At 48.9% G+C, this 24,258-nt stretch overlaps 1 protein-coding gene across 1 annotated transcript in view; it reads left to right on the top strand.

The window, feature by feature from the left end:
• FMNL2 (formin like 2) overlaps positions 1-24,258 on the top strand; it is a 127,110-nt gene that overhangs the window by 63,832 nt on the left and 39,020 nt on the right. Inside the window, 6 exon segments of the mRNA XM_082056777.1 lie at positions 960-1,043; positions 9,519-9,524; positions 9,526-9,600; positions 13,701-13,777; positions 15,465-15,548; positions 17,312-17,464. Of these exon segments, the coding sequence (XP_081912903.1) occupies positions 960-1,043; positions 9,519-9,524; positions 9,526-9,600; positions 13,701-13,777; positions 15,465-15,548; positions 17,312-17,464 (479 nt within the window).

Below are 24,258 nucleotides of genomic sequence, written 5' to 3' on the forward strand. Positions count from 1 at the left end.
AGAGCAGGGTGTTTCGATACCTAAACACCAGTTCATTGATGGCTGCTTTGCTGAGAGATTATTCAACAGCCTTTGGTCCTCCAGGGTTAACTGGGGATAACTGGGCTGGTCTGGGAAGGCGAGCTGGAGACCGAGAGGTGCTGGGCAGGTTTTCCATTGAGGCACTTGACTTGCTGTGTGCCGCAGGGCCGCTCTCAGCCCTGGTGTTTGCAAAGCTCTCCAGGTGCTCCTGGCTTCTCCAGGAGCCCAAGCACGACAGCTATGCTGCGCATTTAGACCCAGATCTTAGCAGAGCTGCCCTGGGAGCTGTGCCGCCCTACCCCAGGCGATTGCCCATGGAGAGATCCCAGCTGACATCAAAGGAGCCAGCAGCGATGGGCATCTCCTAATTGCTGCCTCTCCCTGCATCGTTACTGCAGCTTGTCATTCACAGTCACAGGATCCTTATCTCTGCGTCAGGATGGGCAGCAGCAATCCCACCCCCGGGATCTCTCCCATCCACATACAGTTGCACACAGTGACATTTAAACACCTGAAGAGTGTCCCGCCGTTGAAATAAAATGAAATGGCATTTTGAGATCTTGTTTGGAGAGAACTGGCCTTCTGCTGTGTGGGTTTCCCATACGAGTGTGCTCAAGCGGGGACAGGCGAAGGGACAAGGGGATCTGGTGGCCCATGGAGACCTTTTTGGGGTGGCAGGTGGCTCTGTGCCATGTCCTCTCCTCCGGACAGAGGTCACTTCCTGCTGTCCCCAGCCCCGCCCCTCGGTGCCTGGTGATTCACTGGCGCTTTTGGGGCCAAAGACGATGTTTAGAGGGAACGTTTCTGAATAGCCCTGTCAATAGGAATTCACACAGAACAATGGCAGCAGCCGCCACGTCTCCTCGGTTCGCTCACGTCTGGCTGTGCCGGAGCCCTCGCCCTCCGCGGTCCCTCACGTTGGCTCTCTCTTTCCGCAGAATGCCATGAACCTGCCTCCCGACAAAGCGCGGCTGCTGCGGCAATACGACAACGAGAAGAAGTGGGAGCTCATCTGCGACCAGGTAAGGGTGGCCAGGAGGGCTCTGGGCTGACAGCACAAACCGGGTTTCATCACAGCGGCCCCGGGCTTAGAAAGGGACCTCGCGGAGGACAGGTATTTGAACAGATTCAGACATTCCTTTCTTTGACATCATGCTTCGTTATTGGTAATGACTTGCCTTGCAATAATAATTCCCTTTTTTGCCACAGAGCGCTATTCTTTCCCTTTGATGTCACCATCACCACTGTGCCCGTTTCCTCTGGGCGGTGAATGTTTCTTATTTTGCCCGGCACAAGCTCAAAGAGACTTGTCCCCATCAGTGCCCCCTCAGCGAGTGCTCGGACCTTAGTCCCTCTCGACCCGTGTAATAGGAACGGGTGGTCTCGACCCCGTGAGTATTTGTCTTTGCACAGCAGGAGCCCTTCCCGCAGCTGGCGGTCGCTGTCGCCTTCAGGGGAGGCGCAGGGTGATGCAGCCCGAGCTCCCCTTTGCCTCCAGACCCTCAGCAACAACCTCGGATTAAGCAGCACCATATGCTGAAGCATCTTTGGTACATGAGCTCCGCTGCGGCGTGCAGCCCTGGCAGCAGCACAGAGCAATTAACAGGTTGGCTCTGCCCTGGCAAGTGAACAGAAACGGCATTATTTAGAGAAAGCGAAGCATGCCAGAGGTAGGATGTGCATTTGTGAGCCAGCAGCAAAATCAGGTCCTGCCGTAGACTTCAAAAGTAATCTCTAATGGAAATAATTGATCCAGGACTGAGAAAGGATGTTTCCTTGACATGTAAACACAGCGGTAGCAGGATGAGAGTTTGGCGGAAGGCACAGTCGTGCTGTGAGGTCAGGAACATTTTAATAAATACATTTGTGGGACATTTCCTATTTAGCTATTACAGTGACAGAGCCTCTGATAAAATCCAACAACTTTAAAGTAAAGCTGAATAAAGAATTACTTGTCGTTTTTCCACGAGTTTTCCGTGCAAAAAACCTGAAGCGTCGAGCTATTTAAAGTTTCGGTTTATTGAGACACTGAACAAATCGCTTAATTTACTGTAAGTGATTTGTTTCACGGGCGTTTGCTCAGAGCAGGCACCCCGTGCAATGCACAGCTGCTCCGGTTCACCCTGCGCTGCACAGCGCGGCGGGAGGGACGAGCAGTGGAAACGCAGGGAAGGAAATGGGCAATCTGGAGTTACCTGAGCCTATCTCACCGGCTCCTTGCACAAGGCTGAGTTCACCCCAGGCTGGGATGAGTCTCTTCAGGCAGGGAAGCGGGGAGACCTCAAGGTGCTGGAGCGAGTGGAGAGAAGGGAACGGAGCTGGTGAGGGGCTGGAGCACAAGTGTGATGGAGCGGCTGAGGGACCTGGGGGGTTCAGCTGGAGAACAGGAGCTGAGGGGAGACCTTCTGATCTCTGAACTGCCTGAAAGGAGCTTGGAGCCAGGGGGGTCGGGCTCTGCTCCCCAGGAACAAGCGCCAGGAGCAGAGGAAACGGCCTCAAGTTGCACCAGGGGAGGTTGAGGTTGGATGTGGGAACAATTTCTTCCCCAAAGGGCTGTGGGGCATTGGAACAGGCTGCCCAGGGCAGTGCTGGAGTCACCATCCCTGGAGGGGTGGACAGACGGACATGAGGTTCTCAGGGCATGGGGCAGTGCCAGGGGTGGGTTATGGTTGAACTCAATGACCTTAAGGGTCTTTTCCAACCATGACTCTATGAAGCTGCGCAGGACTGTTGTCACCAGCACTGCGAGGGGCCCCAGGGGACAGGAGGTGACAATGTGCCACTTTCCAGGGTCCAGCCGGCCGAGGGTCTGTGCTGGGGCTGCACCTCTGTGCCGTGTCCCAGCCCCGGCAGCACCGCTGGTGCTGGGCAGGCACTGCGGGTCAGAAAAGCGCCGGAGTGCAGCGTATGGGGTGTGAAATATTGACCGCTGTCCACATAATGACGGTGCGTGGCTAAAAGTACTTCCAGGAACAGACTCTGTACAGAACATGTGTTTTTAGTGTGGATGCAGATTTTAACTGCTATTTTCTATTGGTATCACTCATTACACCATTTTCACCCGCTTTTGCTTAGTGAAGGACTGAGGATGTAAATTAATGTAACAGCTTGAAGAAATTCATTCTTTCCCTCCTGTGCTTTTGCCTGAAAGGGAAAAGAGGTTGCTCTTAAATTATATTTTCTATATAGTCTGTAGAGCAGACCCTAGCCATTTATCTGTGAAATAGGTTGAGAATATATGGGGAGAGAGTTCAGCTCCCAAACGGAGCTTTCATTTTTGCAGAAGTGAGATTAACCAAAGTGGGGAGCCGCCAGTCTCATCATGATGATGACAATAATAATATAATCTGCTGTGAATGGGGTTGTCCACGCTGTAGTGAGTCGCTGTAAGGGTTTGCTGGGCTGGTTGTGGGGACTCCTGTGTGGTATTTTCTGTTCTATATGTTATGTGTCTATAAACCTTGCAAGTCATCTCAGCGGTGCTGCTAGTGCTCTGAAAGCTCGCTCCCTGCCTCTCTGGCTCAGCGGACAAGGGGAAGAGCAAAGCCCATAAAGCTGTTGTCCATCGTGGAGAGGTCCAAGCAGTGGGTCATCTTGTGGGCGAGCATTAGGAAGGATTCTGGCAGGGATGGACACCATTTCTTGGCATGGCGAGCCACCCTTTTGGTGTCCTCTGTGCCCCTTCATCCAGCCCTGGGCCATGGTGGGTGACAGAGGGGGCACGGGTGCGGAGGGAGAGCTTGGGGACATCTTACAAAGTTCTTCATTGCCCTCTAATGGCAAATTGTGGCAGGGGCATCCCTGTGTCCTCACCTTTGGAGACACCAGAGGTATGTGTGGGGATTAATGAATTTTTCCTGTCTTTGCACATGCTGCAGTAGGCATTGACAGCTCTATTTTGAGAGCTTTTGCTTAAAAATATGTTTTGTAGCCTGTTGCGGGTAAAATCCAGTGTTTTTATGAAGTCACAAACGTTGGGGTGGTACAGATGCTCATGGCTTCATTTATCCAACCCGCCGGCCCTGAGACAGGTGGCTCACTGAAAATCAGATGGTGGGTAATGGAGCAGTTGGAGATGCAGGTGCAGGACACGAGTGGTCCAGGCTCCATCAGATGGTGGGTGAAGGAGCAGTTGGAGATGCAGGTGCAGGACACGAGTGGTCCAGGCTCCATCAGGTGGTGAGTGATGGAGCAGTTGGAGATGCAGGTGCAGGACACGAGTGGTCCAGGCTCCATCAGGTGGTGAGTGATGGAGCAGTTGGAGATGCAGGTGCAGGACACGAGTGGTCCAGGCTCCATCAGGTGGTGAGTGATGGAGCAGTTGGAGATGCAGGTGCAGGACACGAGTGGTCCAGGCTCCATCAGATGGTGGGTGAAGGAGCAGTTGGAGATGCAGGTGCAGGACACGAGTGGTCCAGGCTCCATCAGGTGGTGAGTGATGGAGCAGTTGGAGATGCAGGTGCAGGACACGAGTGGTCCAGGCTCCATCAGGTGGTGAGTGATGGAGCAGTTGGAGATGCAGGTGCAGGACACGAGTGGCCCAGGCTCTGCGGGGCCAAGCAGTGGTCACATCTTGGGCCTCAGAGGGAGCATCTGCGGCTCTTGTGCCTCTTGGCTGGGTCCCTGCTGGTGACCCGGTTTTGCAGAAAATTAATAGCGGTGGAAACAGATCCCTCTGCCCCTTAATTGATGCTGAGATTAACTGCTCCTGTTGTTTCATTCCATAATAAAGACATATAAAGTGACACGCTGTCCTGCTGGCGGGGTTGCTGAGCTGCCCCCCAGGGCTGTGTGGTTTGGGGACGGGTGGTGGAAATGTGCATCACGTTTTTGGCGTGTTTGTGCCTCGGGAGTGAGAAGACGCTGATCTCCAGCCCTGCTCGTCCACCTCTGGTCACCACTGGTCACCATCTGTGCGCTTTATGCCCCCCCAGCAGTCACTGCCGCCGGGTTTGTGTGCTTGCCTAATGCGTGCGAATCTTAGGAATGAAACCAGTTAGCGAGGGTAATAATAATAATAATAATAATAATAATAATAATAATAATAATAACAACAAGATATGTCACTAATGCAGAAAATGTCCTGAATGTCTTTGGAAGCAAAAGCCACAATTTCCTGGTTACGCAATAAATAGGTTTTCCAGATTTGGGTGAACGAGAGATGTGTTGAATTCCTTGTAGGATCAGATGGAAGAGGAAATGCAGAAATCCAGCAGTTCAACTATAGCTTCCCAGCCCCCTTTTTTTGGTATCCATCCGGAAAAAAAAAGTGCTAATTCTGGAGATTGCTGGTGAGAAAAGCACCGGAGCAGCGTTGTACCCCCTGTTCCAGCTTTGTCCCCGATTTCTCCTCATTTATTACCCTAAAGGGAGGTGCTGGGGACCGGGACATCTTGCTCTCCGCTCCGGTGCCACTGGCTCCTTGCATGTGCTTCTCTGTCCTTCTGGCAGCAATTTTTCAAGTAAGAAAGGGCCTTTTATCCTTGGGAAATTAAGTTAGTTTGCTTTCTAGGTGGCTGACAAAAGCCGGGCTGAGTTATTGCCGGTCTGCGCCTCTCTCCTTTCAGGGCTGTAGATAGTGTCGGTGCTTCTCTGAGTCACGTAGCGGAGATAAAATAGTTTTCATCGGGATTTATTATTAACTTTGTTGTGTCTGAACGGCGCGGCGCTGGGGCGGCGGGGAGGAGAAGCCACCGCGTCCCAGTCGTGATGTCACCCACTGGTTTTTGCCCAGCGAAGTCTGGAGACTCAAATAGGGATTTTAAACTTTAACACGTGTGTGGTAAAAATCCCCAACCTCCTCGTTCAAATAGCGTTAAACCCCTTGCCGTATAAATTCTTATTTTGAGAGCGTATTTGGCCAGCGAGCGACCGCAAATTGCCAGAAGCGGAGGGGAGGAACAGACAGGAAAAAGCAATAATTTTTAACTAATTATTTACGGTATCTAAGGCAAGTGGGTTACGTGTGAACAGCGATGTCTCGATGTCAGCTGAGGATGTGTTTGTCATCCAGAAGAAGGACCAGAAGGACACGGGGAGGACACTGTCATCGCGCCGCGCTGACGCTTGGGTTTTGCAGCTTGCGACGTATCAGCCTCTAATAAAAAACAGTCAGAGCTGGATAAACCCAGACAGCAATCACAGCCAGGAAAGGGCAGTTTTACAGGCTAATCCCTCATGGCTTTCCAAAGCAGAAAAAACACTTTAAGGGGCTATAAAAATGTTTCCAGGAGATGTTTACCACAAGTGGTTCTTGGTCACTAGATAGAGTATTGCTGGTATCTGCTGTTTGTGGATAATGTCTTTAAAATCCTTCCACCCAAATGATTCTCATAGGCAGTAATCAGCAGAGTCTTTTTTAAGGAAATCACTGTAGAGATGATTACTTCGGTACAGAATTACAGCTAGGTTTGAAGGAAACAAACAGAAACTTCTAGTATCTATATTGCAGGCTACTCAGTGTGCTCACTGAGCCTCGTTAAGCATCTCATTTTGAAGACTCCAGGTATTAAAACTGGCAGTTAGGAAAAGCTCCTGGCTTTAGCAGATGATGGCTGATTAGTTGGGAAGAGAAATAAATCCATAAGAGAAAAATATCTGCTCCGGAGGCTTAGGCTGAGCTCAGCAGGGCTGGTTGGCATGAGAGAACCCTCAGACAGGAGAGGAATAAACCCCAGAGGTAAGCGGAGCTTTGTTAGGCGGGGACTTTGCTGTACCTGCTGCTCCACCACTGCACTCCAATGCCCTCACAGGTGAAGGATAAATCAAATTTGGATGTGGTTATCAAGTGGAAAACACTTTTCCCGTTGTGTTTTTTTGTAGAGAAGGACACGGTTATTCCAATGCTGTGATGAGCCAATGTAGACGTGTTGAGGGGGAGGATGAGGAGCGGTGGTGTCTCCGAGGTCCGGCTACCTCGGTAACTCTTTACTAGTCTACGAAGGGCCAGATTCTCATTTACAGCAAAAAGCCTTTATTTTTGGTCTGTCTACCAGTGTGAAGAAGTTTTAAAACAGGTTAATGGATCAAAATTGCTTGTAAATAACTTGTATTTATGCCCTCTGTAAAGCCGCAGATCCCCAGGGGGCTGTCAGTCTGACTGAGAAACCGGCCCAACAGCGGGAGGTAAAAAGGGCAAAAATGAGGGCGGTGGTTGCGGTAAATTGAATATCGACTTCTCATTCTTTCGACCGATTTATTTTACGTGCTTTTTATTGGTTTAGTTTTTAAAATACCCTTCAAAGTCAACATCGATGGGTCTTCCTGCTCCCAGTTAGCAGCGAATTTAACTACAAGGGTGTGAAAGGGACCCTCAGATTTGCATTTTCAGGACTGTTTTATAGATAAAAAGGAGATGCTGGTTCCAGGGCCGTGTTTGGCCCCTACATGTGAGGGTGAATGGGAAAAAAATCTGGTTTTAAAGGGGAAAGAAATGCCTGATGTGTGTCTTACGGAGCTCATGGGCCACAGCGCAGACTTTTGAGACTCTTTGGTTCATTTTTTCCTTCTGAGCATGATGAATTGTTATTATTATTATTTCTTTTTTAACAGCAAACAGCAAGATAATAACAGGAACGACTTTCGGTGCTCAGACAGTATGTTCTGGTAACTGGGCAGCAGTGTCCTATTCATTATGAAATAACTTTCAGATAATGTAGTCAAAATTGCATCCTGACCTAATAAAGGGAGGTTTCAGATATCGGTTATAAAATACGAAATTTCAGGATGAAATTGTTATGAGATCTTTCCTCAAGGGAAAGGGCAGAATAGCTTAAAATTCTTCCAAGATACAAATAGCATCAGAACTGTTGGTAATGCTCTTAGCAGGTTTGGACACAGCGTCCCCCTCGCAGAACAACTCGTGTTCTGCAGCAGGATGAATTTCAAGCTGGCTGTGCAAGGAAGAGCGAGGAAAAGTCAAGCAGCTCGCAGAACACAAACCTTGCAGACCTTGTATTTGTCGTCAGAATCTTTAATTCACACCTGAATGGGGCTGGTGGTGGATTGCAGACCAAGTGTTCCCTGTGAGGTCAGAAGTTGGGAAGACTTAAAGGAGAAAGAAGTCTCAAGGTGTGGCTGAGGAGATGTTTTACAGTCGCAGGAACCTGCCTTCCTCCAGTGGGACTCCAGCCTTTTGGGGAGGAGAAAGAAGCACATGGTGGTTCCTGGGCTTTCCCCGTGGGACAGGGATGGTGTCTGGTCCATAATTTCCCTGCTAAGTGTAACTGGCCTCGGTAGCACTGGCTGGTTTGCTTCCGCCACACTGGAGGCCCCTCAGCTCTGCCCCGTGTGACGTGGGTGCTGAAGGAAACCATCCGGTTCTGCACGAGCGGCGGGTGGCTGGGACGAGCTCAACCACCGACACGGTCCCGGCAGAAATGGTTGTGGAGACGTGACCCTCAGGCACAATGTCCGTGTTGGTGCTCAAGAGTTGGTTGATGTTGAAGTTGGTTGAAGGGGCCAATAAGAAAGATGGGGACAGACTTTTGAGCAGGGCCTGTTGCAACAGGACAAGGGGTGTTGGTTTGAAACTAAAAGAAGAATTCAGGCTGGACATGAGGAAGGAATTGTTGCCCTGAGGGTGGTGAGAGCCTGGCCCAGGTTGGCCAGAGAGGTGGTGGCTGAACCATCCCTGGAGACATCCCAGGCCAGGCTGGACGGGGCTCTGAGCAACCTGAGCTGGTGAAGATGTCCCTGTCATGGCAGGGGGGGCACTGGGGGAGCTGGGGAGGGCCTTCAACACAAACCATTCTGTGATTCTGTGATGTAGGAAGCGCGATGCTGCTGTATTTGGATGTATTACATTTATATAGAATATAATGCCCCGTGGCAGGGGAGGCTTGGCCGGTGCTCCTGGGGACACTCTGCCCTTGCCCGTCCCATGTCCCTGCCCGCAAATGGGACCCGTAAGGGCTGGGCTGGAGTTGCTCACAAAACAATCCAATCTAATATCCTGGAGTTAAAATATTGCTTGGCCATTGCTAAAGTGCTACTCTTGCATTCATTTTTCTGGAACCCAAACAATGACATGATGAGACTTCTCCCACGACTAGACCGTGCAGTGTGTTCTTAGACTTGTTCCAAGTGATAGAAAAGGTGTCTGGGCTTTTGGGGTGATGGCTTTCAATCAAACATGGACACTCTTCTAACATCATTCTTTCTCCTCGGTGCAGCTGGCTAGCAGAAACCCTTTTACTTCACATGTGTGTTTGTAGCTACAATTCAAAATTGTCATTGAATATGTAAGGTATATTTTTATGCACCCTATATAAATATTAAATTCCAGAATATCATGATACATGTAAATGTATTTTGTTTGCATGCATATTGTATATGCATATATTATATATTTGTGAGTATAAGGTATGTACATATAAAATGATATTTTGTATATATATACTGCTTAAATATGTGTGTGTGAGCATTTTGTATATATAGTAAGTAAATACAGGAGATGTTATGGAAATGGCTGATGTTTATTCTTGCGTCCTTTGCAGGAAAGGTTTCCAAGTGAAGAATCCCCCGCACACATACATCCAGAAGCTGAAGGGGTATCTGGACCCGGCTGTCACCAGGAAGGTGAGGAGGGTCCTGTTCCCATCCTCGTTCTGCCCTGAGGATGCTCCCGGGGTCCCGGTTCCTTCCTGCCCTTGTAGCAAAGTCTCTGAGAAGAGTCCTGGAGGGGAACCAACTGCAAGAGAAGCCAAGAGTAATTGGAAAGATGCTGAGATTTTCACAGCTGGGAAAGGAGAAGGGGTGTTGCAAAGAAAAGGGCCATCTGACACACGAAACAAATTGTTTTAATAACTTCAGCTTTGATAAATAGTCTCACAAATTATCACTGGGCTGTGCTCCAGGTCTGACTTTCCAAGTGGGCAGTGCTGGTGGCGAGTAAAACCTCCGTCAGGTGGCACTTCCCTCACCCCTGTGAACAGATGTTGGAACGTTGAGTCCTTTTCCGAGGGTGTTTGTGTGTCCGGTGACACCGCTGGCACACGTCCCCGCGCTGCGGTCCCAGCCCGGGTTGCACTGGAGACATAAGCTGGGCTTTATTTACATGGCACAGCCTCACTCATCCTCCTGCGTATTATTTCGCCCAAAACAGTTAATTAATCACTCATGAAGGACTCAGGCATTTCACTTGAGCATCGTGCATCCCCGAATGTGCCGTCTGCACCGGGATGTATTTGTGGCTCATTCTGACATTTCTGCGCCGCTCTCGTGGGCTCAGTAATAACCTCCAGGATTTTAGAATAACAGTAACCTCCATCCTGCTTGGAGGACACGGCTGAACCTTCGGCATTTAACCACTTTAAGTATCAGCTCATATCCTGTGCTGATAGTTATAATAGCCTTCAAAAAAGATTAAAAAGAAAGAAAAACTGTAGGAAAAGGCAGCGATGGCCCAGCAGAGCAGCCCCTGCGTTGCCTGGCTCTGCCTCGGCCCCAACAATCGCCGCTCTGTGTTGCTGCACAAAGAGCTGAGGTTGGTGTCCGGCGGTAAAATACGGATCCCGGGGAGGTGAACTCTGTCCCTTGTGGGGATGAGGGACAAGCACCGGGTCCCATCCTGCCTGCCCCGCTTCTCCAGCTCCTGGGGGCTGTGGCGATGGCTCTGACAGCGCTGCTCTTGTCAGGGGCTCTGCCGAGGAGCAGGAAACCATTTGCTAGGAAATCTTTCAATTTGCCTGCAGCCGATTATGGTTTTTGTTAAAAAAAAAAAGAAAAAAGAAAAAAGTGAACGGGGTCTTTGTGTTTTTCCCTCCCGAAGGGTTTTTGAAATTTGTTTAGCGTTTGGCTTTGCTCTGCGTTTCTCCGTGGGCGCACATTGAAGCCTTTCTTATCCTAATACCACTAGGAGAGTCCCATGACAAATGACAAAACCGAAGGAGCCTAAAAATAGCCCCATTGAGTTCCTCTCTTTTGTGGCGTTATTCTCCATGGCCAGCAGCCTTTCCTCAGCCGGCGCTGCCACGCGGGAAGGTTGACAAACGCGCTTCTGGATGGCCGTGCGGTGTGTGGGGGGAGCGGGATTGTCGCTGTCATTGGGGCGGTGTCGGGTTTGCCGGTGATCCCCGGCGTGGCCAAGAGAAAGCGGCTCCAAACGCTGCTGCGAAATGCGCGTTTCGCCTTGTAATTGGGGTCACAATGGCTCTTCCCAGGGAAACAATTGCTTTCCGTCTGAGCGGAATATGAAACGGGAAAATGAAAGTGTCGAAATGACTCATTTTTAAAGAATTCGGTGGCTCCTAGAGCCCGGTAAAGCACGGAGCCGGCTCAGTGCTCTGCTTGCAGATCGGCCTTGCAGGGGGATAATGCCCCACGTGCTGCCCATTCTGCCGTGTCCTCCCACCCATCTCCTCTCTGCCTCAATATTTTACCTTTACCTCCAGAGAGGGAATGTTTTATATTGCCTGCAGTATATAGTGTAAACTCTCTCGGGAGTGAAGGCACTGTGATTTTGTACCCTGAGCTAATTAACTGCGGTCCAGGGAAACTGTCTGAGCCCAACGAGCAATTTCAAAGAAAAAATTAATAGCGCCTCACATCTACTAGGAGTTTACAGCGAGATATCTATTTCAGTCTGCCAGTGGCTTTCTGAGCTGGGATTTAGTCTCCGAGTCAGGCAGAGGTGCTAACCAGCACGTGATGAAACCCCAGAGAGAAAGGCAGCTGATAATGTTCATGCAGGTCAGCAAGGTAAATCCCATCCTTTCATCATCCTCACCTCAATAAATGGGCTCCTGGGAATTATTAACTGCCACTAGTTGCCTTGATTTCATTGCGGCACACTGAGAACAAAGCCTTTTCTCCCTCGTATTCCGAGCACAGTCCTGCTCGCACCAGGATCGCTGCCCCCTGAACACTTAGCAAACACATCAGGTCTCTGCGTGACAGGCGATGACCAAGTTGTGTGTTAAATACTGCAATTCCAAGATGATTATCATTCTCCATCCACTTCTGCTCTCATTTAGCTTGTTCACAAATGGGAATTTCCTCAAACAGAGGGAAGGAGGCCTGGGGCAGGAGGGAAGGGCATCCCTGGCTCTCTTGTTCCGCACACCAGGTTGTGTTTGCTGCATGCTGGTGTTGCAGAGGGTGGAGAGGAGCAGCTTGGCTGGACTGGAGACAACTCAGTGTGTGCTTAGAGATCTGCTGTGGCCAGTGCCTCAGTGCCTGCTTTGAGCCCCAGACCGGGGCTCCCACTGCGTCCCACCGAGGTTTTCCAGGTCGCCCTTCCTCCTGCCGTCCAGAGGTGACATGAATCACAGAATCCCAGAATGTCAGGGACTTGAATGTCCAGGAACCTGGAAAGCTCATCCAGTGCAATCCCCCCCATGGAGCAGGAACACCCAGCTGAGGTTACACAGGAAGGTGTCCAGGGGGTTGGAATGTCTGCACAGAAGGAGACTCCACAACCCCCTGGGCAGCCTGGGCCAGGCTCTGCCACCCTCACCCCCAACAAGTTTCTTCTCAAATTTAGATGGAACCTCCTGCGTTCCAGTTTGTACCCATTGCCCCTTGTCCTGTCACTGGTTGTCACCAGAAGAGCCTGGCTCCATCCTCCTGACACCCTTTCCATCTTGATCCCCAGGAATGAGTCCCCCCTCAGTCTCCTCTTGTCCAGCTCCAGAGCCCCAGCTCCCTCAGCCTTTCCTCACACGGGAGATGCTCCACTCCCTGCAGCATCTTGGTGGCTGCGCTGGACTCTCTGCAGCAGTTCCCTGTCCTGCTGGAACTGAGGGGCCACAACTGGACACAAGATTCCAGGTGTGGTCTCCCCAGGGCAGAGCAGAGGGGCAGGAGAACCTCTCTGACCTACTGACCACCCCCTTCTAACCCACCCCAGGTCCCATTGGCTTCCTGGCCACAAGGGCCCAGTGCTGGCTCATGGTCACCCTGCTGTCCCCAGGACCCCCAGGTCCCTTTCCCCTACGCTGCTCTCTAACAGGTCATTCCCCAATTTACACTGAACCTGGGGTTGTTCCTGCCCAGATGCAAGACTCCGTACTTGCCTTTGTTATATTTCATTAAATTTTTCCCCGCCCAGCTCTCCAGCCTGTCCAGGTCTCTGATGGCCGCACAGCTTCCAGTGTCACCACTGCTCCCAGTTCGGTGTCACCAGCAAACTTGCTGACAGTCACTCTAGTCCCTCATGAAACCTCATCTCCTTTCTGCTGCGTTGCTGCCCACGGTTTTTCTCCTGCCATTTCACGGCCTTTACCAGTGTCTCATTTTGCAGACACAGTTCAGACCATTAGCGGCTGCGTTCCAGCACTGGCTCGCACCCCCGGATTGGTAATTAGACAGAAATCGTGGCAGGGTGGTTGGTGTGGGTGTGAAGTCGTGATTAAAGCACCAGGCTGAGAATGGAGCCCAAATGCTGCGGGTCTCAGTGGCGAGTTTGGTACTAAACCAAAGCTTGTGTTGTAAAGAAATGTTTATTTATCTACAGGCTTTTTTCTTTATCCTGGAAACTCAAAAATATACATGGGAACAGAAGTGATTTTTCTGCACGTGTTTTTGTTGCCTGCTGGACTATTGTTGTTGCATTCCTCAGGATGTAGAGGGATTCTCAGTTTACCTTAATGTTTTATGTATTCATTCTGTGCTGTGTGACACGTTGATATTTTTAATCGCGTCACATGAGTCTAATTGCTATTTTTGCCTAATAACAGAAATTCAGAAGACGAGTCCAAGAGTCTACTCAAGTACTCCGAGAACTGGAAATTTCTCTAAGAACAAATCACATCGGGTAAGAATGTTTTATGACCTCTGGTCTAAGGTGGGTTTTTTGTATATATATCTACTGATGGATGTCTTTGAGAAAATATCTCTTTGCATGCCAAGCAGTGGTACCACTTGGTTGATCATTGAAGCCTGAAGGGCTCGTTGAGGGATAGCTGAGCATCTCAGAAGCATAATTCAGCTTTAATCCTTTATAGGATTCACCCTTTATAGGGTTCATTCACATCTTGCGAAGGCTGCGAGCAGATTGCAGCCCAGTTCTGCTCCCCCCAGTCAGAGCAGCAGCGAGCGTGATTGTGTCTAGAATAGCAATAGCATCGCAGCTATAAATATATATATGGAAAACCCCCATGCTGTTTTATAGCTTTAACATAATGCAGCTCACCAAGCCTGCCTGTGAGTAATGTTACCAGGATTTTACTTCCACAAAGCAGAAAATTCCCCTCAAATAGCAAAAGAACTGCCAGAGACTTCAGTTTTCTATCAAACATGCCGTTCCCATCCACATTTCCACCGGTCTCGCATCTCTGCTTTGGATCTCGGGACCAGAAGCCACTCAGCCCTGGAACATCAGCCAAAAAGGTTTCTCTGGCATTTTATTTCATGACCACACAATCACATCAATTTTACAGGATGCTGTATGACAGTGCACAGATTGATGAGTGTGCAGAACGAACTGTGCGGGAGCACCAGATATATGAAAGAGCCTGAAAAGACCAACGTTTATTTATTTTCTTCATGTGGCTGAAAGATACGTTTCCAAATACATTTTATAAAAATGCCAGGTTGTTTATTTTAGCTGGTAAACAGTGGAAGAGTTAAACCTCCATAGACAAGAATAACTCAGAGGTGACCAATTCCCACTTTGCTGGGAGAAGGGTAACTTGGATAATTCTCAGGGACCAAAATTCACAGTAATAGCTTAACACCTTTTACAAAGAGAAGGGAAAATTACTATTGAATGTACATCCCGAATGTCACATTCAGGTGACAATAAAACCCTGGCAGATGTATTGTTAACCCCCTCTCCCCCCCACTTCCCCCTGTTGCCCCTCCCTCTCCCCCTTCCCACTCAGCACAGGCAATCGGGAGGGGAAGAAGAACAGAGAGAAGAGAGTTGGAAAAATTAACAATGTTTTACTAATGCTACTAATAAGAATAGAGAAAATAATACAAAATATACAAAACCAATCTTGAAAGTCTCAGCAACTGCAAAGCCGGCACCCAAAGTCCTGGACTGGACTCTGCAGCCAACTGGAGCTGGATTCAGTCTCTCACTAGGGCTCAGTTCGCAGGGACAACTCGCAAGGTCCTCTCCTTATGTCGGCCATAAGCAGAAGGGAAAAAGCAAAGGGACAAGATCCTCGTGATCTCCCACTTTTATATGAAGTATTCACATGAATGGAATGTTATACACGGTTGGTCAGTTTCTTGGTCACTTGTTTCTCGCCGCCCCTCTCGCGAGATGTCCATCCATGCTTATCAATAAGTTTGCATTCCATTGCTAGGTTTACCAAAACATGTGTCTGGCTCTCCAGGAAAATGCAGTTAATATGAAGGCTTTCGCTGACAGGCAAATTCATTAAAAGAGAAACTTGTTTTTAACAAAAGCAGGACAGCGCTTTATCCGAGCAGGATCCCCGTGGCTGCACCGAGCCCGTGGAACGCTCTGATGTCTCTGATTTCTCTAACAGATGGGTCAGGGAGTTCCTGAACGAGGAGAACAAAGGCCTGGACGTTCTGGTGGAGTACCTGTCCTTCGCACAGTACGCCGTCACGTAAGTAAGACGTGCCTGCTGCTTCAGCTTGCATGGGAAAGCAAAAACCCTTGTGTAGAGCAGGAGGGAAAATGTTCGTCTGGAACTATCAGATCATAACACGTTGCAGAGAAAACAAAAGAAGTCCTAAATGAAGCCTAGAGAAAATGTCTAGTGCTGCACTGACATATTTTTTACTAATTGGGTACGTTCAAAAATTCCAACTGGCTTTAGCTGAGAATGTTGGAAAACGGGCAAAGGGCAAAAGATCTTTGCATATAGAGATTATTTCTAAGAATTTACTCACTTACTGATATTTACATGCTGTGCTACTAGAAAAAAGCCTTCCATTTTTGAATGGAATCCCTCTCACATTCTATAAAGCCCATTTTCTTGTGTTGCAATGTCCTCTCTTCTCCTCTCCAGCACCTTATTGCATCGTTCCCTTGTCCGTCTTTTCTAATTAGTCACACGCTGTATTTAGGGAAAATTAGAAGAAGATGTTCAACTGACAATCTGGTTTTGTATATCACAGAATCACAGAATCGACTGGGTTGGAAAAGCCCTCAGAGATCATCCAGTCCAACCCTTGGTCCAACTCCAGTCCATTGACTAGATCATGGCACTAAGTGCCATGTCCAGTCTCAGTTTAAAAACCTCCAGGGCCGGTGAGTCCAGCACCTCCCTGGGCAGCCATTCCAATGCGTGACCACACTCTCTGTAAAGAATTTCTTTCTAATATCCAGCCTAAATTTCCCCTGGCAGAGTTTAAGCCCATGCCCCCTTGTCCTATTGCTAACTGTATATCCACAGGCTTTCACTTCAAGTTATTATTGCAGTAGATTTTTGTATAAAATTGTATTAAAAGAAGCGGAAGGTGAAAGATGCTGTTGCAGTGAGGGGTTCGAGCTTTATTCTTAGAAAAGATGCCACCAGATGTGTATGTGTCATCGCACAGAAAAGAGATTTTTGGTGGAGTTGCAATGAAATTAATGAAGGAAAATGATATGTTTTAAAATGTTCCTAACGCTGGAAAAAGCTGCACAGCAAAAAGGAGCGTTTGTATAAAGACTCTCTTCCTAAAATTATACAAATGTACGCAAGTTAACTTGCTGGGTTTTTCCCCTCTCCAACGTGGTAAACATGAGTAATAACCTCAAAAGCTGCAAGGAGAACAAGGGATTTTTGCTAGAAATAGCACTACAATAGGCAATGAGTCAGAAATCAAGGAAAATCTGTAATGATTATGCTAATATTTTACATATGCCGGGAGGTTCGCGAGGGCCAACAAGGCGTAAGCATCATGTATTGGTGAAAGACTCTCAATTAGTACTTGCACACCGTGTTGATTTATTGAAATAAAACGGAGACAGCTTTAACATTCCCCCGGTTTCCCTCAGGACAGGGCAATTCATCAGCAAAGCGGCTGACTCTGTGCTTATTTTACATTGAAGTAGAATAACACCTAGCTGTTCGATGTTTTGGAAGTCATGGGCTGGCGTGGTTGGCTTCTCCCTTTGGCAAGGTCCAGATTTGATAGAACCATAGAAACACAGGATGGTTTTGGATGAATAGAGACGCTCAGGATCATCGAGTCCAACCGTAATTTGCTGCATCGTGCATCTGCAACTCGCGTGGAATCGCAGCCCGAGGCGATCGCCCGCATTGCTTTCTTCCTCTCTTTGTCTAATCTTTTGGGACCTACTAAAACCTGTGCATGTTGATCAGGAAGGAAAAGCAATGTGAATCTTTCCCTCTAACCCCGAATTTCTGTTTCCTTTCAGGTTTGACTTTGAAAGTTTGGAGAACAACGTGGAAAGCTCGATGGACAAGTCCAAGCCTTGGAGCCGCTCTATCGAGGACCTGCACCGAGGCAGCAATTTGCCCTCGCCCGTCGGCAACAGCATGTCCCGCTCCGGCAGACACTCCACCTTACGGTGAGGGGTAAATCAGGCGGTCGGTGACCTGCAGACAGGGAGTGAGAAGAGGCAGGATGGTTTTTCCAATTACTTTTCATCTTCCCCCTTTTCGCGGTATAGGCTTGGCCTATGTAGGAAACATGTTGTGCTGATGGTTTGGGGTGGAAAGAAGCGCTAAGCGTGTGTTGCACAGCAATTGAGGAAATGGCAATAATAACTCTGCCTCCCTCCCCAGTGCTGATGGTTTGGGGTGGAAAGAAGCGCTAAGCGTGTGTTGCACAGCAATTGAGGAAATGGCAATAATAACTCTGCCTCCCTCCCCAGTGCTGAAATGATCTAAGGATGCACAACACGTTTCCATCAGGTACAAGGTGCTTTGCAGAGAGGAAGCAATTCCTTTTTGCCTCAAGATTTCCATGGACCCAGCCAAAAAGGTCTCTGGTAGCAGCACATTCCTTCCCTGCTGCTACGAACAAGGTGTTTTTTCTTTAAAACACCACCTCCATCCTTCAAAGCTGCTGTTAATTCTGGCAGCACCCCAGGCTTTACTATGAAGTGTCTCTTTCCAAATACTGTGGGGTTTTTTCTCAGTTTGTGGAGAGGCAGGATCACTTCGCCAGGTTGACGCTCCTAATTCCTTCAGTGCTTCACCATTATAAACCATACTGACCCCCACCTGTGGACTGTCACCTCGGGGCACAGCTCAGAGTGCTGAACGGCGTTGACTTTTGCCCTTTTTTTGGGCTTTTCTGGAGTTGTGTTACATAGTACTGTGAGCACAAAGCAGGAGGCCAAAAAGAGACGGAGCCCGTGAGGACTTGCAGCTTTTTCCTGCATCTTCTGGTAGAAGTTCCCTTCTGGTTTGTCAGTGTTGAGTTCCTGAGCTGTAGCAGATGCGGTACCTGGGAGATGTATTATAGTGTAATGTGTAATAGTTGGCAGACATGGGGCGGTGGAGGAGACGGACACACAGCTCTGGTTCGGAGCTACAGCCCAGGGAGTGCAGCAAAAGCACTTGACCAGTTGATTTTTACATTGCAAAGGTGTTCTTAGTGCTTTAATTACCAGGACAGAGGAATGGCAGAGCCCTGTGCTTGCAAGGGGGTGTCTGATCATGCTTGTGATTAGTTACGCTAGGAATGGATGTCAGGTCTACGTTTTATTTGTCTTACATTTTTTTCTCTTCATTTCCTTCCATCCTTTTTCACGACCTCCTTTATTCCTTGTCGTTTCTTTTTTTAACTTTCCGTTTCAATGTCTCCTTCCTCGCATCCTTCCCTCCCCTCCCTCTTCCCATCGCTCTTCCCCCGTCCATCCGTCCGTCCATCCGTCCCGTCAGCCTCGCTCCTCTGCCCGAACATCTCCGGTTCAAACGCCACCAGAGCTGCTTTCCAGCCTCGTGCCCCTGGAGCGGCTTCCCATGGGGCTGTGCCCGCGAGGCTCCCGGCCCCAGCGCCCCGTAAGTCCCGCGTTGCGGGGGACCCGTCGCAGGGGCTGTGCCGGGCATGGGGGCCGCGGCCGGACCCGCTGCCCATGCCGGATAATCTGGTAACCGCACGGCTCGGTGGAGCCACCTGAGCCTCCAGAACGTGTGGTTATCACATTATAACTTCCAAGTGCAGTTTGCTTCCGTAGAGCGGGCTTTTCCAAAAGAAAGTAGAATGTGTTTTGCTTTGTGTTTTCCTTACCGTGTTGCAAATAGTATTATTAGTTTCATACCAAAGACTTAGAGCTCTTAGTCAGTGCCTGTGTTATTTCATCCTTTTTATTACAAATAGAGACTTTTATCCAAAACTGGCACAGAAATGTAACCCAGTGCAATGCTTTTCAGATGCAGAATCAACTTTATGCTGAGGAGACTTGGGCAGAGACTGTCCAACAGTTATGTGCAATTAGCATCTTTGGCTTGCGTTTTGTCCAAACAAAAAAGAATCTGTTTTAAGATGCGTGCTTTTTCAATGGCTGGGACTATGTATATTAAAAAAGTAAAAGCTAAAAGGAGGTGAGAAGTTTTTAAGTGTTTATTTTATAATTAGTAGCTATCGGTTAACTGAAGCAGAGTTTGTTCCCGAGAACAAGCTGGTGCCCGTCGAATGGGGAGGGTGCGCAGGTCTGGGCAGGACCAGGAGGTTCCTGCCCCGTCTCTGGGAACACAGTGTGTGTGGGACACGCGGAGACCCCGAGCGTGGGTTCTGCTGTGCGGAAGCTGCTTTTCTGTCCTGGTGTAAAATCCATTAACATGGAGAGAGAGGAAGGAGCGATCCTCCCTCCTGGATGGGGAAGGAGAAGGCTGACAGTCTTACCAGGGTAATCTAAAATTCAGGAGCCGGACTCATCCCTGCTATGCCATAGCGATGTGAAAAAGGAGAGCAGAATTGCTCTGGATTCCTCTTTATTAAAACCACAATGTGCCAGCTTTCACACTGTTCTTTTCCCTCGTTTTTGGCGGTGTGGTGGCGCCGCGGGGTTCGGCGCTGCGAACCTGCCGCACCCCAGAACCCTGCGGTGCTGGACACGGTTAATTACAGCACAAATCACAGGAGATAAGCCCAAAGCAGCGCTAGGAAGCCCTTGCTGCGGTGTGATGGGGACATGGAGGACGTCTGTCTGTCTGTGTGTCTGTCTGTTTGTGTGACCCAGGCTATCCATGGCTGATTGTGACTTTACCTGGCTTCCCGTAGCCCTTTTGAGTCGTGCGGAGCGCTGCCAATTTCCTGCTCGCTGGGTTTCCTTGGCAACTGGGGGGGTTCTTTTCTAAGAGGAGGCACAGGGATTTGGGAGGCAACCACCAAAATGAGGGCAGGAGGATAAAAACGGGGATGAACCTTTGGGGATTTTACTGCTGCTTTTTTGGGGGGAAAGAGCATTACTTTCACATGAGAGTCATACTTTTCCGTCAGATAAATATTAATGCAGACTTGCTAATGTCCTGGCCCATTAGAAATTCTCTTTCTTCTGAGTCAAATACTTCAGTTTTTATGTGGATCGAACTGAGGAACTCAATTTCTCTCTTCCAAATCGGTGGAGTCCGTAATGAGAGAGCGATCCAGGCAAATGTGTCTTAATCCGTAATTGGGTTTTGAATGCATTCAGTAATTGGACTCAAATTGGACGCTGCTTCGTATGCTCAAATGTTTTAGTTTGAACTTTGCCATCAGCACTTTGACTGCTCAGAGACCAGCTGTCTGATCTCCTCAGCTCTATGGATTAATAATTTTCCCAGATTCTGTTAGATGAGGGCAAAACCAGCAGCACAGTCACAGGAGGGCATGATATTCTTTAGCAGGTAATAAGATTAGAACAGTAGGAAAAACCAGCTGTAACTTGTATTTGCTATTAACGTGGTGCATTACAAGTCTACACCATTGGACCGGGCAGGTGTCCGTGTTCTAAGTGTGAAAGTCCTCCCGTTGGAGGTGGTGATTGCAGAAGCTCGTATTGAGGTTTGTGCTCGCTTTCCATGGCAGACAGGGCTTTTATTTGCTTTGGGTATCCCCATTTGTTGCTGAGGTGTTGTAATTATCCATTTGTGCGTCTCAGTGTCAGCGTGAGCTGTTCTGCACCATTGCGCACGTTGTGTTTTGTGGGTCTCGGTTGCACGAAGTGCTGGGGGAGTCCAGGACACACTGGACGCTTTCGGTGGTTCTGGCTGATCGCGTTAACACGTTAACATGGACACAGAGGAAGGTGTTTTGGTGTTCAAAATGAATTTATTGAGGCTGGCTGGACCAAACGCTCCTTCTCACCTTTCTGTAGGAGGCTGGTGGGTGAAATCACAGCCTGGTTTCCAAAGACATCATAGCAATGCCTGGACGATTAACTGAGTTGTTAACAAATTGAATCAAAATGATGAGCGAGGTGTTCTTGAACAGAAAGGTACTTCCATTAGATCTGGGTGAGAAAAAGAACCTTAAACCATCCATTTCAGCACAGATTTAGCCTCGGCTTTATGGCTCTGGGTTTTGCCACGCGGGTGCGGTGTCCCAGCTGTGGAAGTGCCGAATCCTTGTCCTTCCCCCAACCTTAGCAAAGGCACAAGGCTCCCGAGTCGCTCCCTCCCCACGGGTGACATCCCACCCCCAATGGGTGTCATCCCACCCCCAAGGGGTGTCATCCCACCCTCAGTGGGTGACATCATACTGCCCACGGGTGACATCCGACCCCCAGTGGGTGTCATCCCACCCCCAATGGGTGACATCCCACCACCCACAGGTGACATCCCACCCACAATGGGTAACATCCCACCGCCCACGGGTGACATCCCACCGCTGGCCCGAGGAAAGATGCCGCAGGTTTTTGTTTGGTCAGGTTTTTGTTTCTGCCTTTTTCTCCTGGTTTTATAGTTCTTCTTTTAAAGGAGGGGCAGAGGAAATAAAAGAGGGAACCATCTGAATTTAATTACCAGGATAAATATACTCTCGGTGACATAATCTTTGACCTGCAGCAGACAGGAAATCAAAACCAACAAGTCGTCCAGATGCTCCGATCGGCCTAGTGTTTAGTAACAAGAAATGAAATAAAAGCAAGAGAAGATCCTCCACCCTGCTTTGGCTCATGTTGCATAAAGGGAGGTGTCAGAGCTCCCGCCAGCCTGCCCTGCCTTTAGGAAGGGAACAAATAACATCAGGAGTCAGTGCAGTTGCATCTAATACAAAAAAAGCATCTCGAGCCTTAGTTCCAGTGTGCAGAGTCGTTGTAAAAGAGTTTCCATACAAAAAATCCTCATTAATTCTTGGCGTTCATGTCTGTGTGAAGAAATTTGCATCTGTTGAAGGGAAACGATCTCAGTCTAGGGCAGAATCCCATCTGTGCTGGAGATGTTTTCCTTGCACTGCAGCTCTCGATTGCATATTCTGCACCCGTTCCGCAGCCGAATCGTGAACTAACAGGGGTGGAAGCTCGGCGAGGCGGAGCGTGTGGGTTCTGAGGGTGGAATCGTGGAATCACAGGATGGTTTGGGTTGGAGGGACCTTCCCAGCTCCCCAGTGCCCCCCTGCCATGAGCAGGGACATCTTCACCAGCTCAGGTTGCTCAGAGCCCCATCCAGCATCTCTGCCCACAAACGCCCCATCCAGGCGCTGGGTCCCAAGCTGAGCTCCCAGGGAGATGGACCCAACGTTCTCCAGCATCCTCCTGCCCTGCAGAACATCTTTACTCCCCAATTCTGTTTCTCCTCACTCCCCAAATAGCTGGAAATGCCAAATGCTGGTTTTATGGACCTCTTATTAGTTTAAGGAGACTTGCTGCTATGTGTTACAGCTGACAAAACTGTCAGATATTTAAAGGCATTCTGAAATTTAAGGAGTTGATACATTTTTCTTCTGTCAGTGGCACGATAAAGATCTAATTACTCCGCTTATTTAAAACTGAAAGGAAAATAATGTATGTGGCCCTTAGCAGTTTAAAACTGAGATAAGTCATTTTAGGAACGATCTTTGTGTGGCTGGAAATTGCTTTTAAATCTTTTTATTGCGGTGTTTTTCATATTTAGTGAAATAAATGTGTGGAAATAGGCTGGAGCGGTGCGGTCACGCGTTCTCCAGCCAGCACTGCCAGCTCTCCCACAGCTCCCCGTTCAGACTCGATGCCGGGCTCCCACTTAGAGGTTGCACCGCTCCTCTTTTGGTCTCGGGAAAGGGGGGAGCAGCCCAATCCTGTCCCTGGACCCCCAAACCCGGCTCCTGCGATTCCACCGCTTCACATTGTTCTGTTTAAAACAAGAAGATTTGCAAGTATGTTCTTTGTGTCAGAGAGTGAGGGGGTGAGTCAGTATGAAACAAGTGTGTTATTAGCTGTTCAAGTATTTAGTATTAATTTTTATAATATACATATTATAATGATATAGAATATAATAAATATAATATAATTAGTAATAATATGAATCACTGATTTTAAAAGCTATGCCTCTTTTTTAAACAAAACAAGTGGCGTGGATTAGGCAAGTAACTCCACAGTAGCATCAGCAATAAACAGGGCAACCCCCCAAACGCGCTCAAAATATCCAGAGGAAAGAAAGAAGAGAACCATGCAGTATAATAACATCAAAGCCATATCCACCCCGCTCTGGCGCTGCCCAGGAGCCAGCACTCGGTGCAGGGGATGCTCGGAGCACCCGCTTAGGACGAGCAAGGCTGATACCCGGTGATGCTTCTCCTGGTCCGTGCTCCCGCTTCCAGCACTCCGCGGATCTGAGCATCCCGATCTAAGGGTTGCACCTTGCGTTTCATGGTTCTGGATGGATTGTTTTTTGCTCTGTGAATTGGTGTAAATGCTGTTGGAGCTTGTGCCGGGCTCTGGTTCCGCAGCAGCCGTATCCTCCGAAGCGTTAGTGCCGCCATAATTACCAGCTTTGCTTTGCTCCTGTCACCTGCTCATGAGGTGTGATGCCACGGAGTTCCCGTGTGACCAGAAATAATGACAGATCATTACCCGTTGACTCCCTCTGTGCCACTCGTGTTTCTGGGAAGGCTGGGATCATTGTGGGTTCACAGTATCACAGTATCACAGTATGTTTGGGATTGGAAGGGACCTCAAAAGACCATCCAGTCCAATCCCCCTGCTGGAGCAGGAACACCCAGATGAGGTTACACAGGAAGGTGTCCAGGCGGGTTGGAATGTCTGCAGAGAAGGAGACCCCACAACCCCCTGGGCAGCCTGGGCCAGGCTCTGCCACCCTCACCCCCAACAAGTTTCTTCTCAAATTTAAGTGGAACCTCTTGTGTTCCAGCTTGATCCCATTACCCCTTGTCCTATCATTGTTTGCCACCGAGAAGAGCCTGGCTCCGTCCTCGTGGCACTCACCCTTTATATAT

The sequence above is a fragment of the Streptopelia decaocto genome, assembly GCF_964273445.1.
Source record: "Streptopelia decaocto genome assembly, chromosome: 6".
Taxonomy (NCBI): Eukaryota; Metazoa; Chordata; class Aves; order Columbiformes; family Columbidae; genus Streptopelia; species Streptopelia decaocto.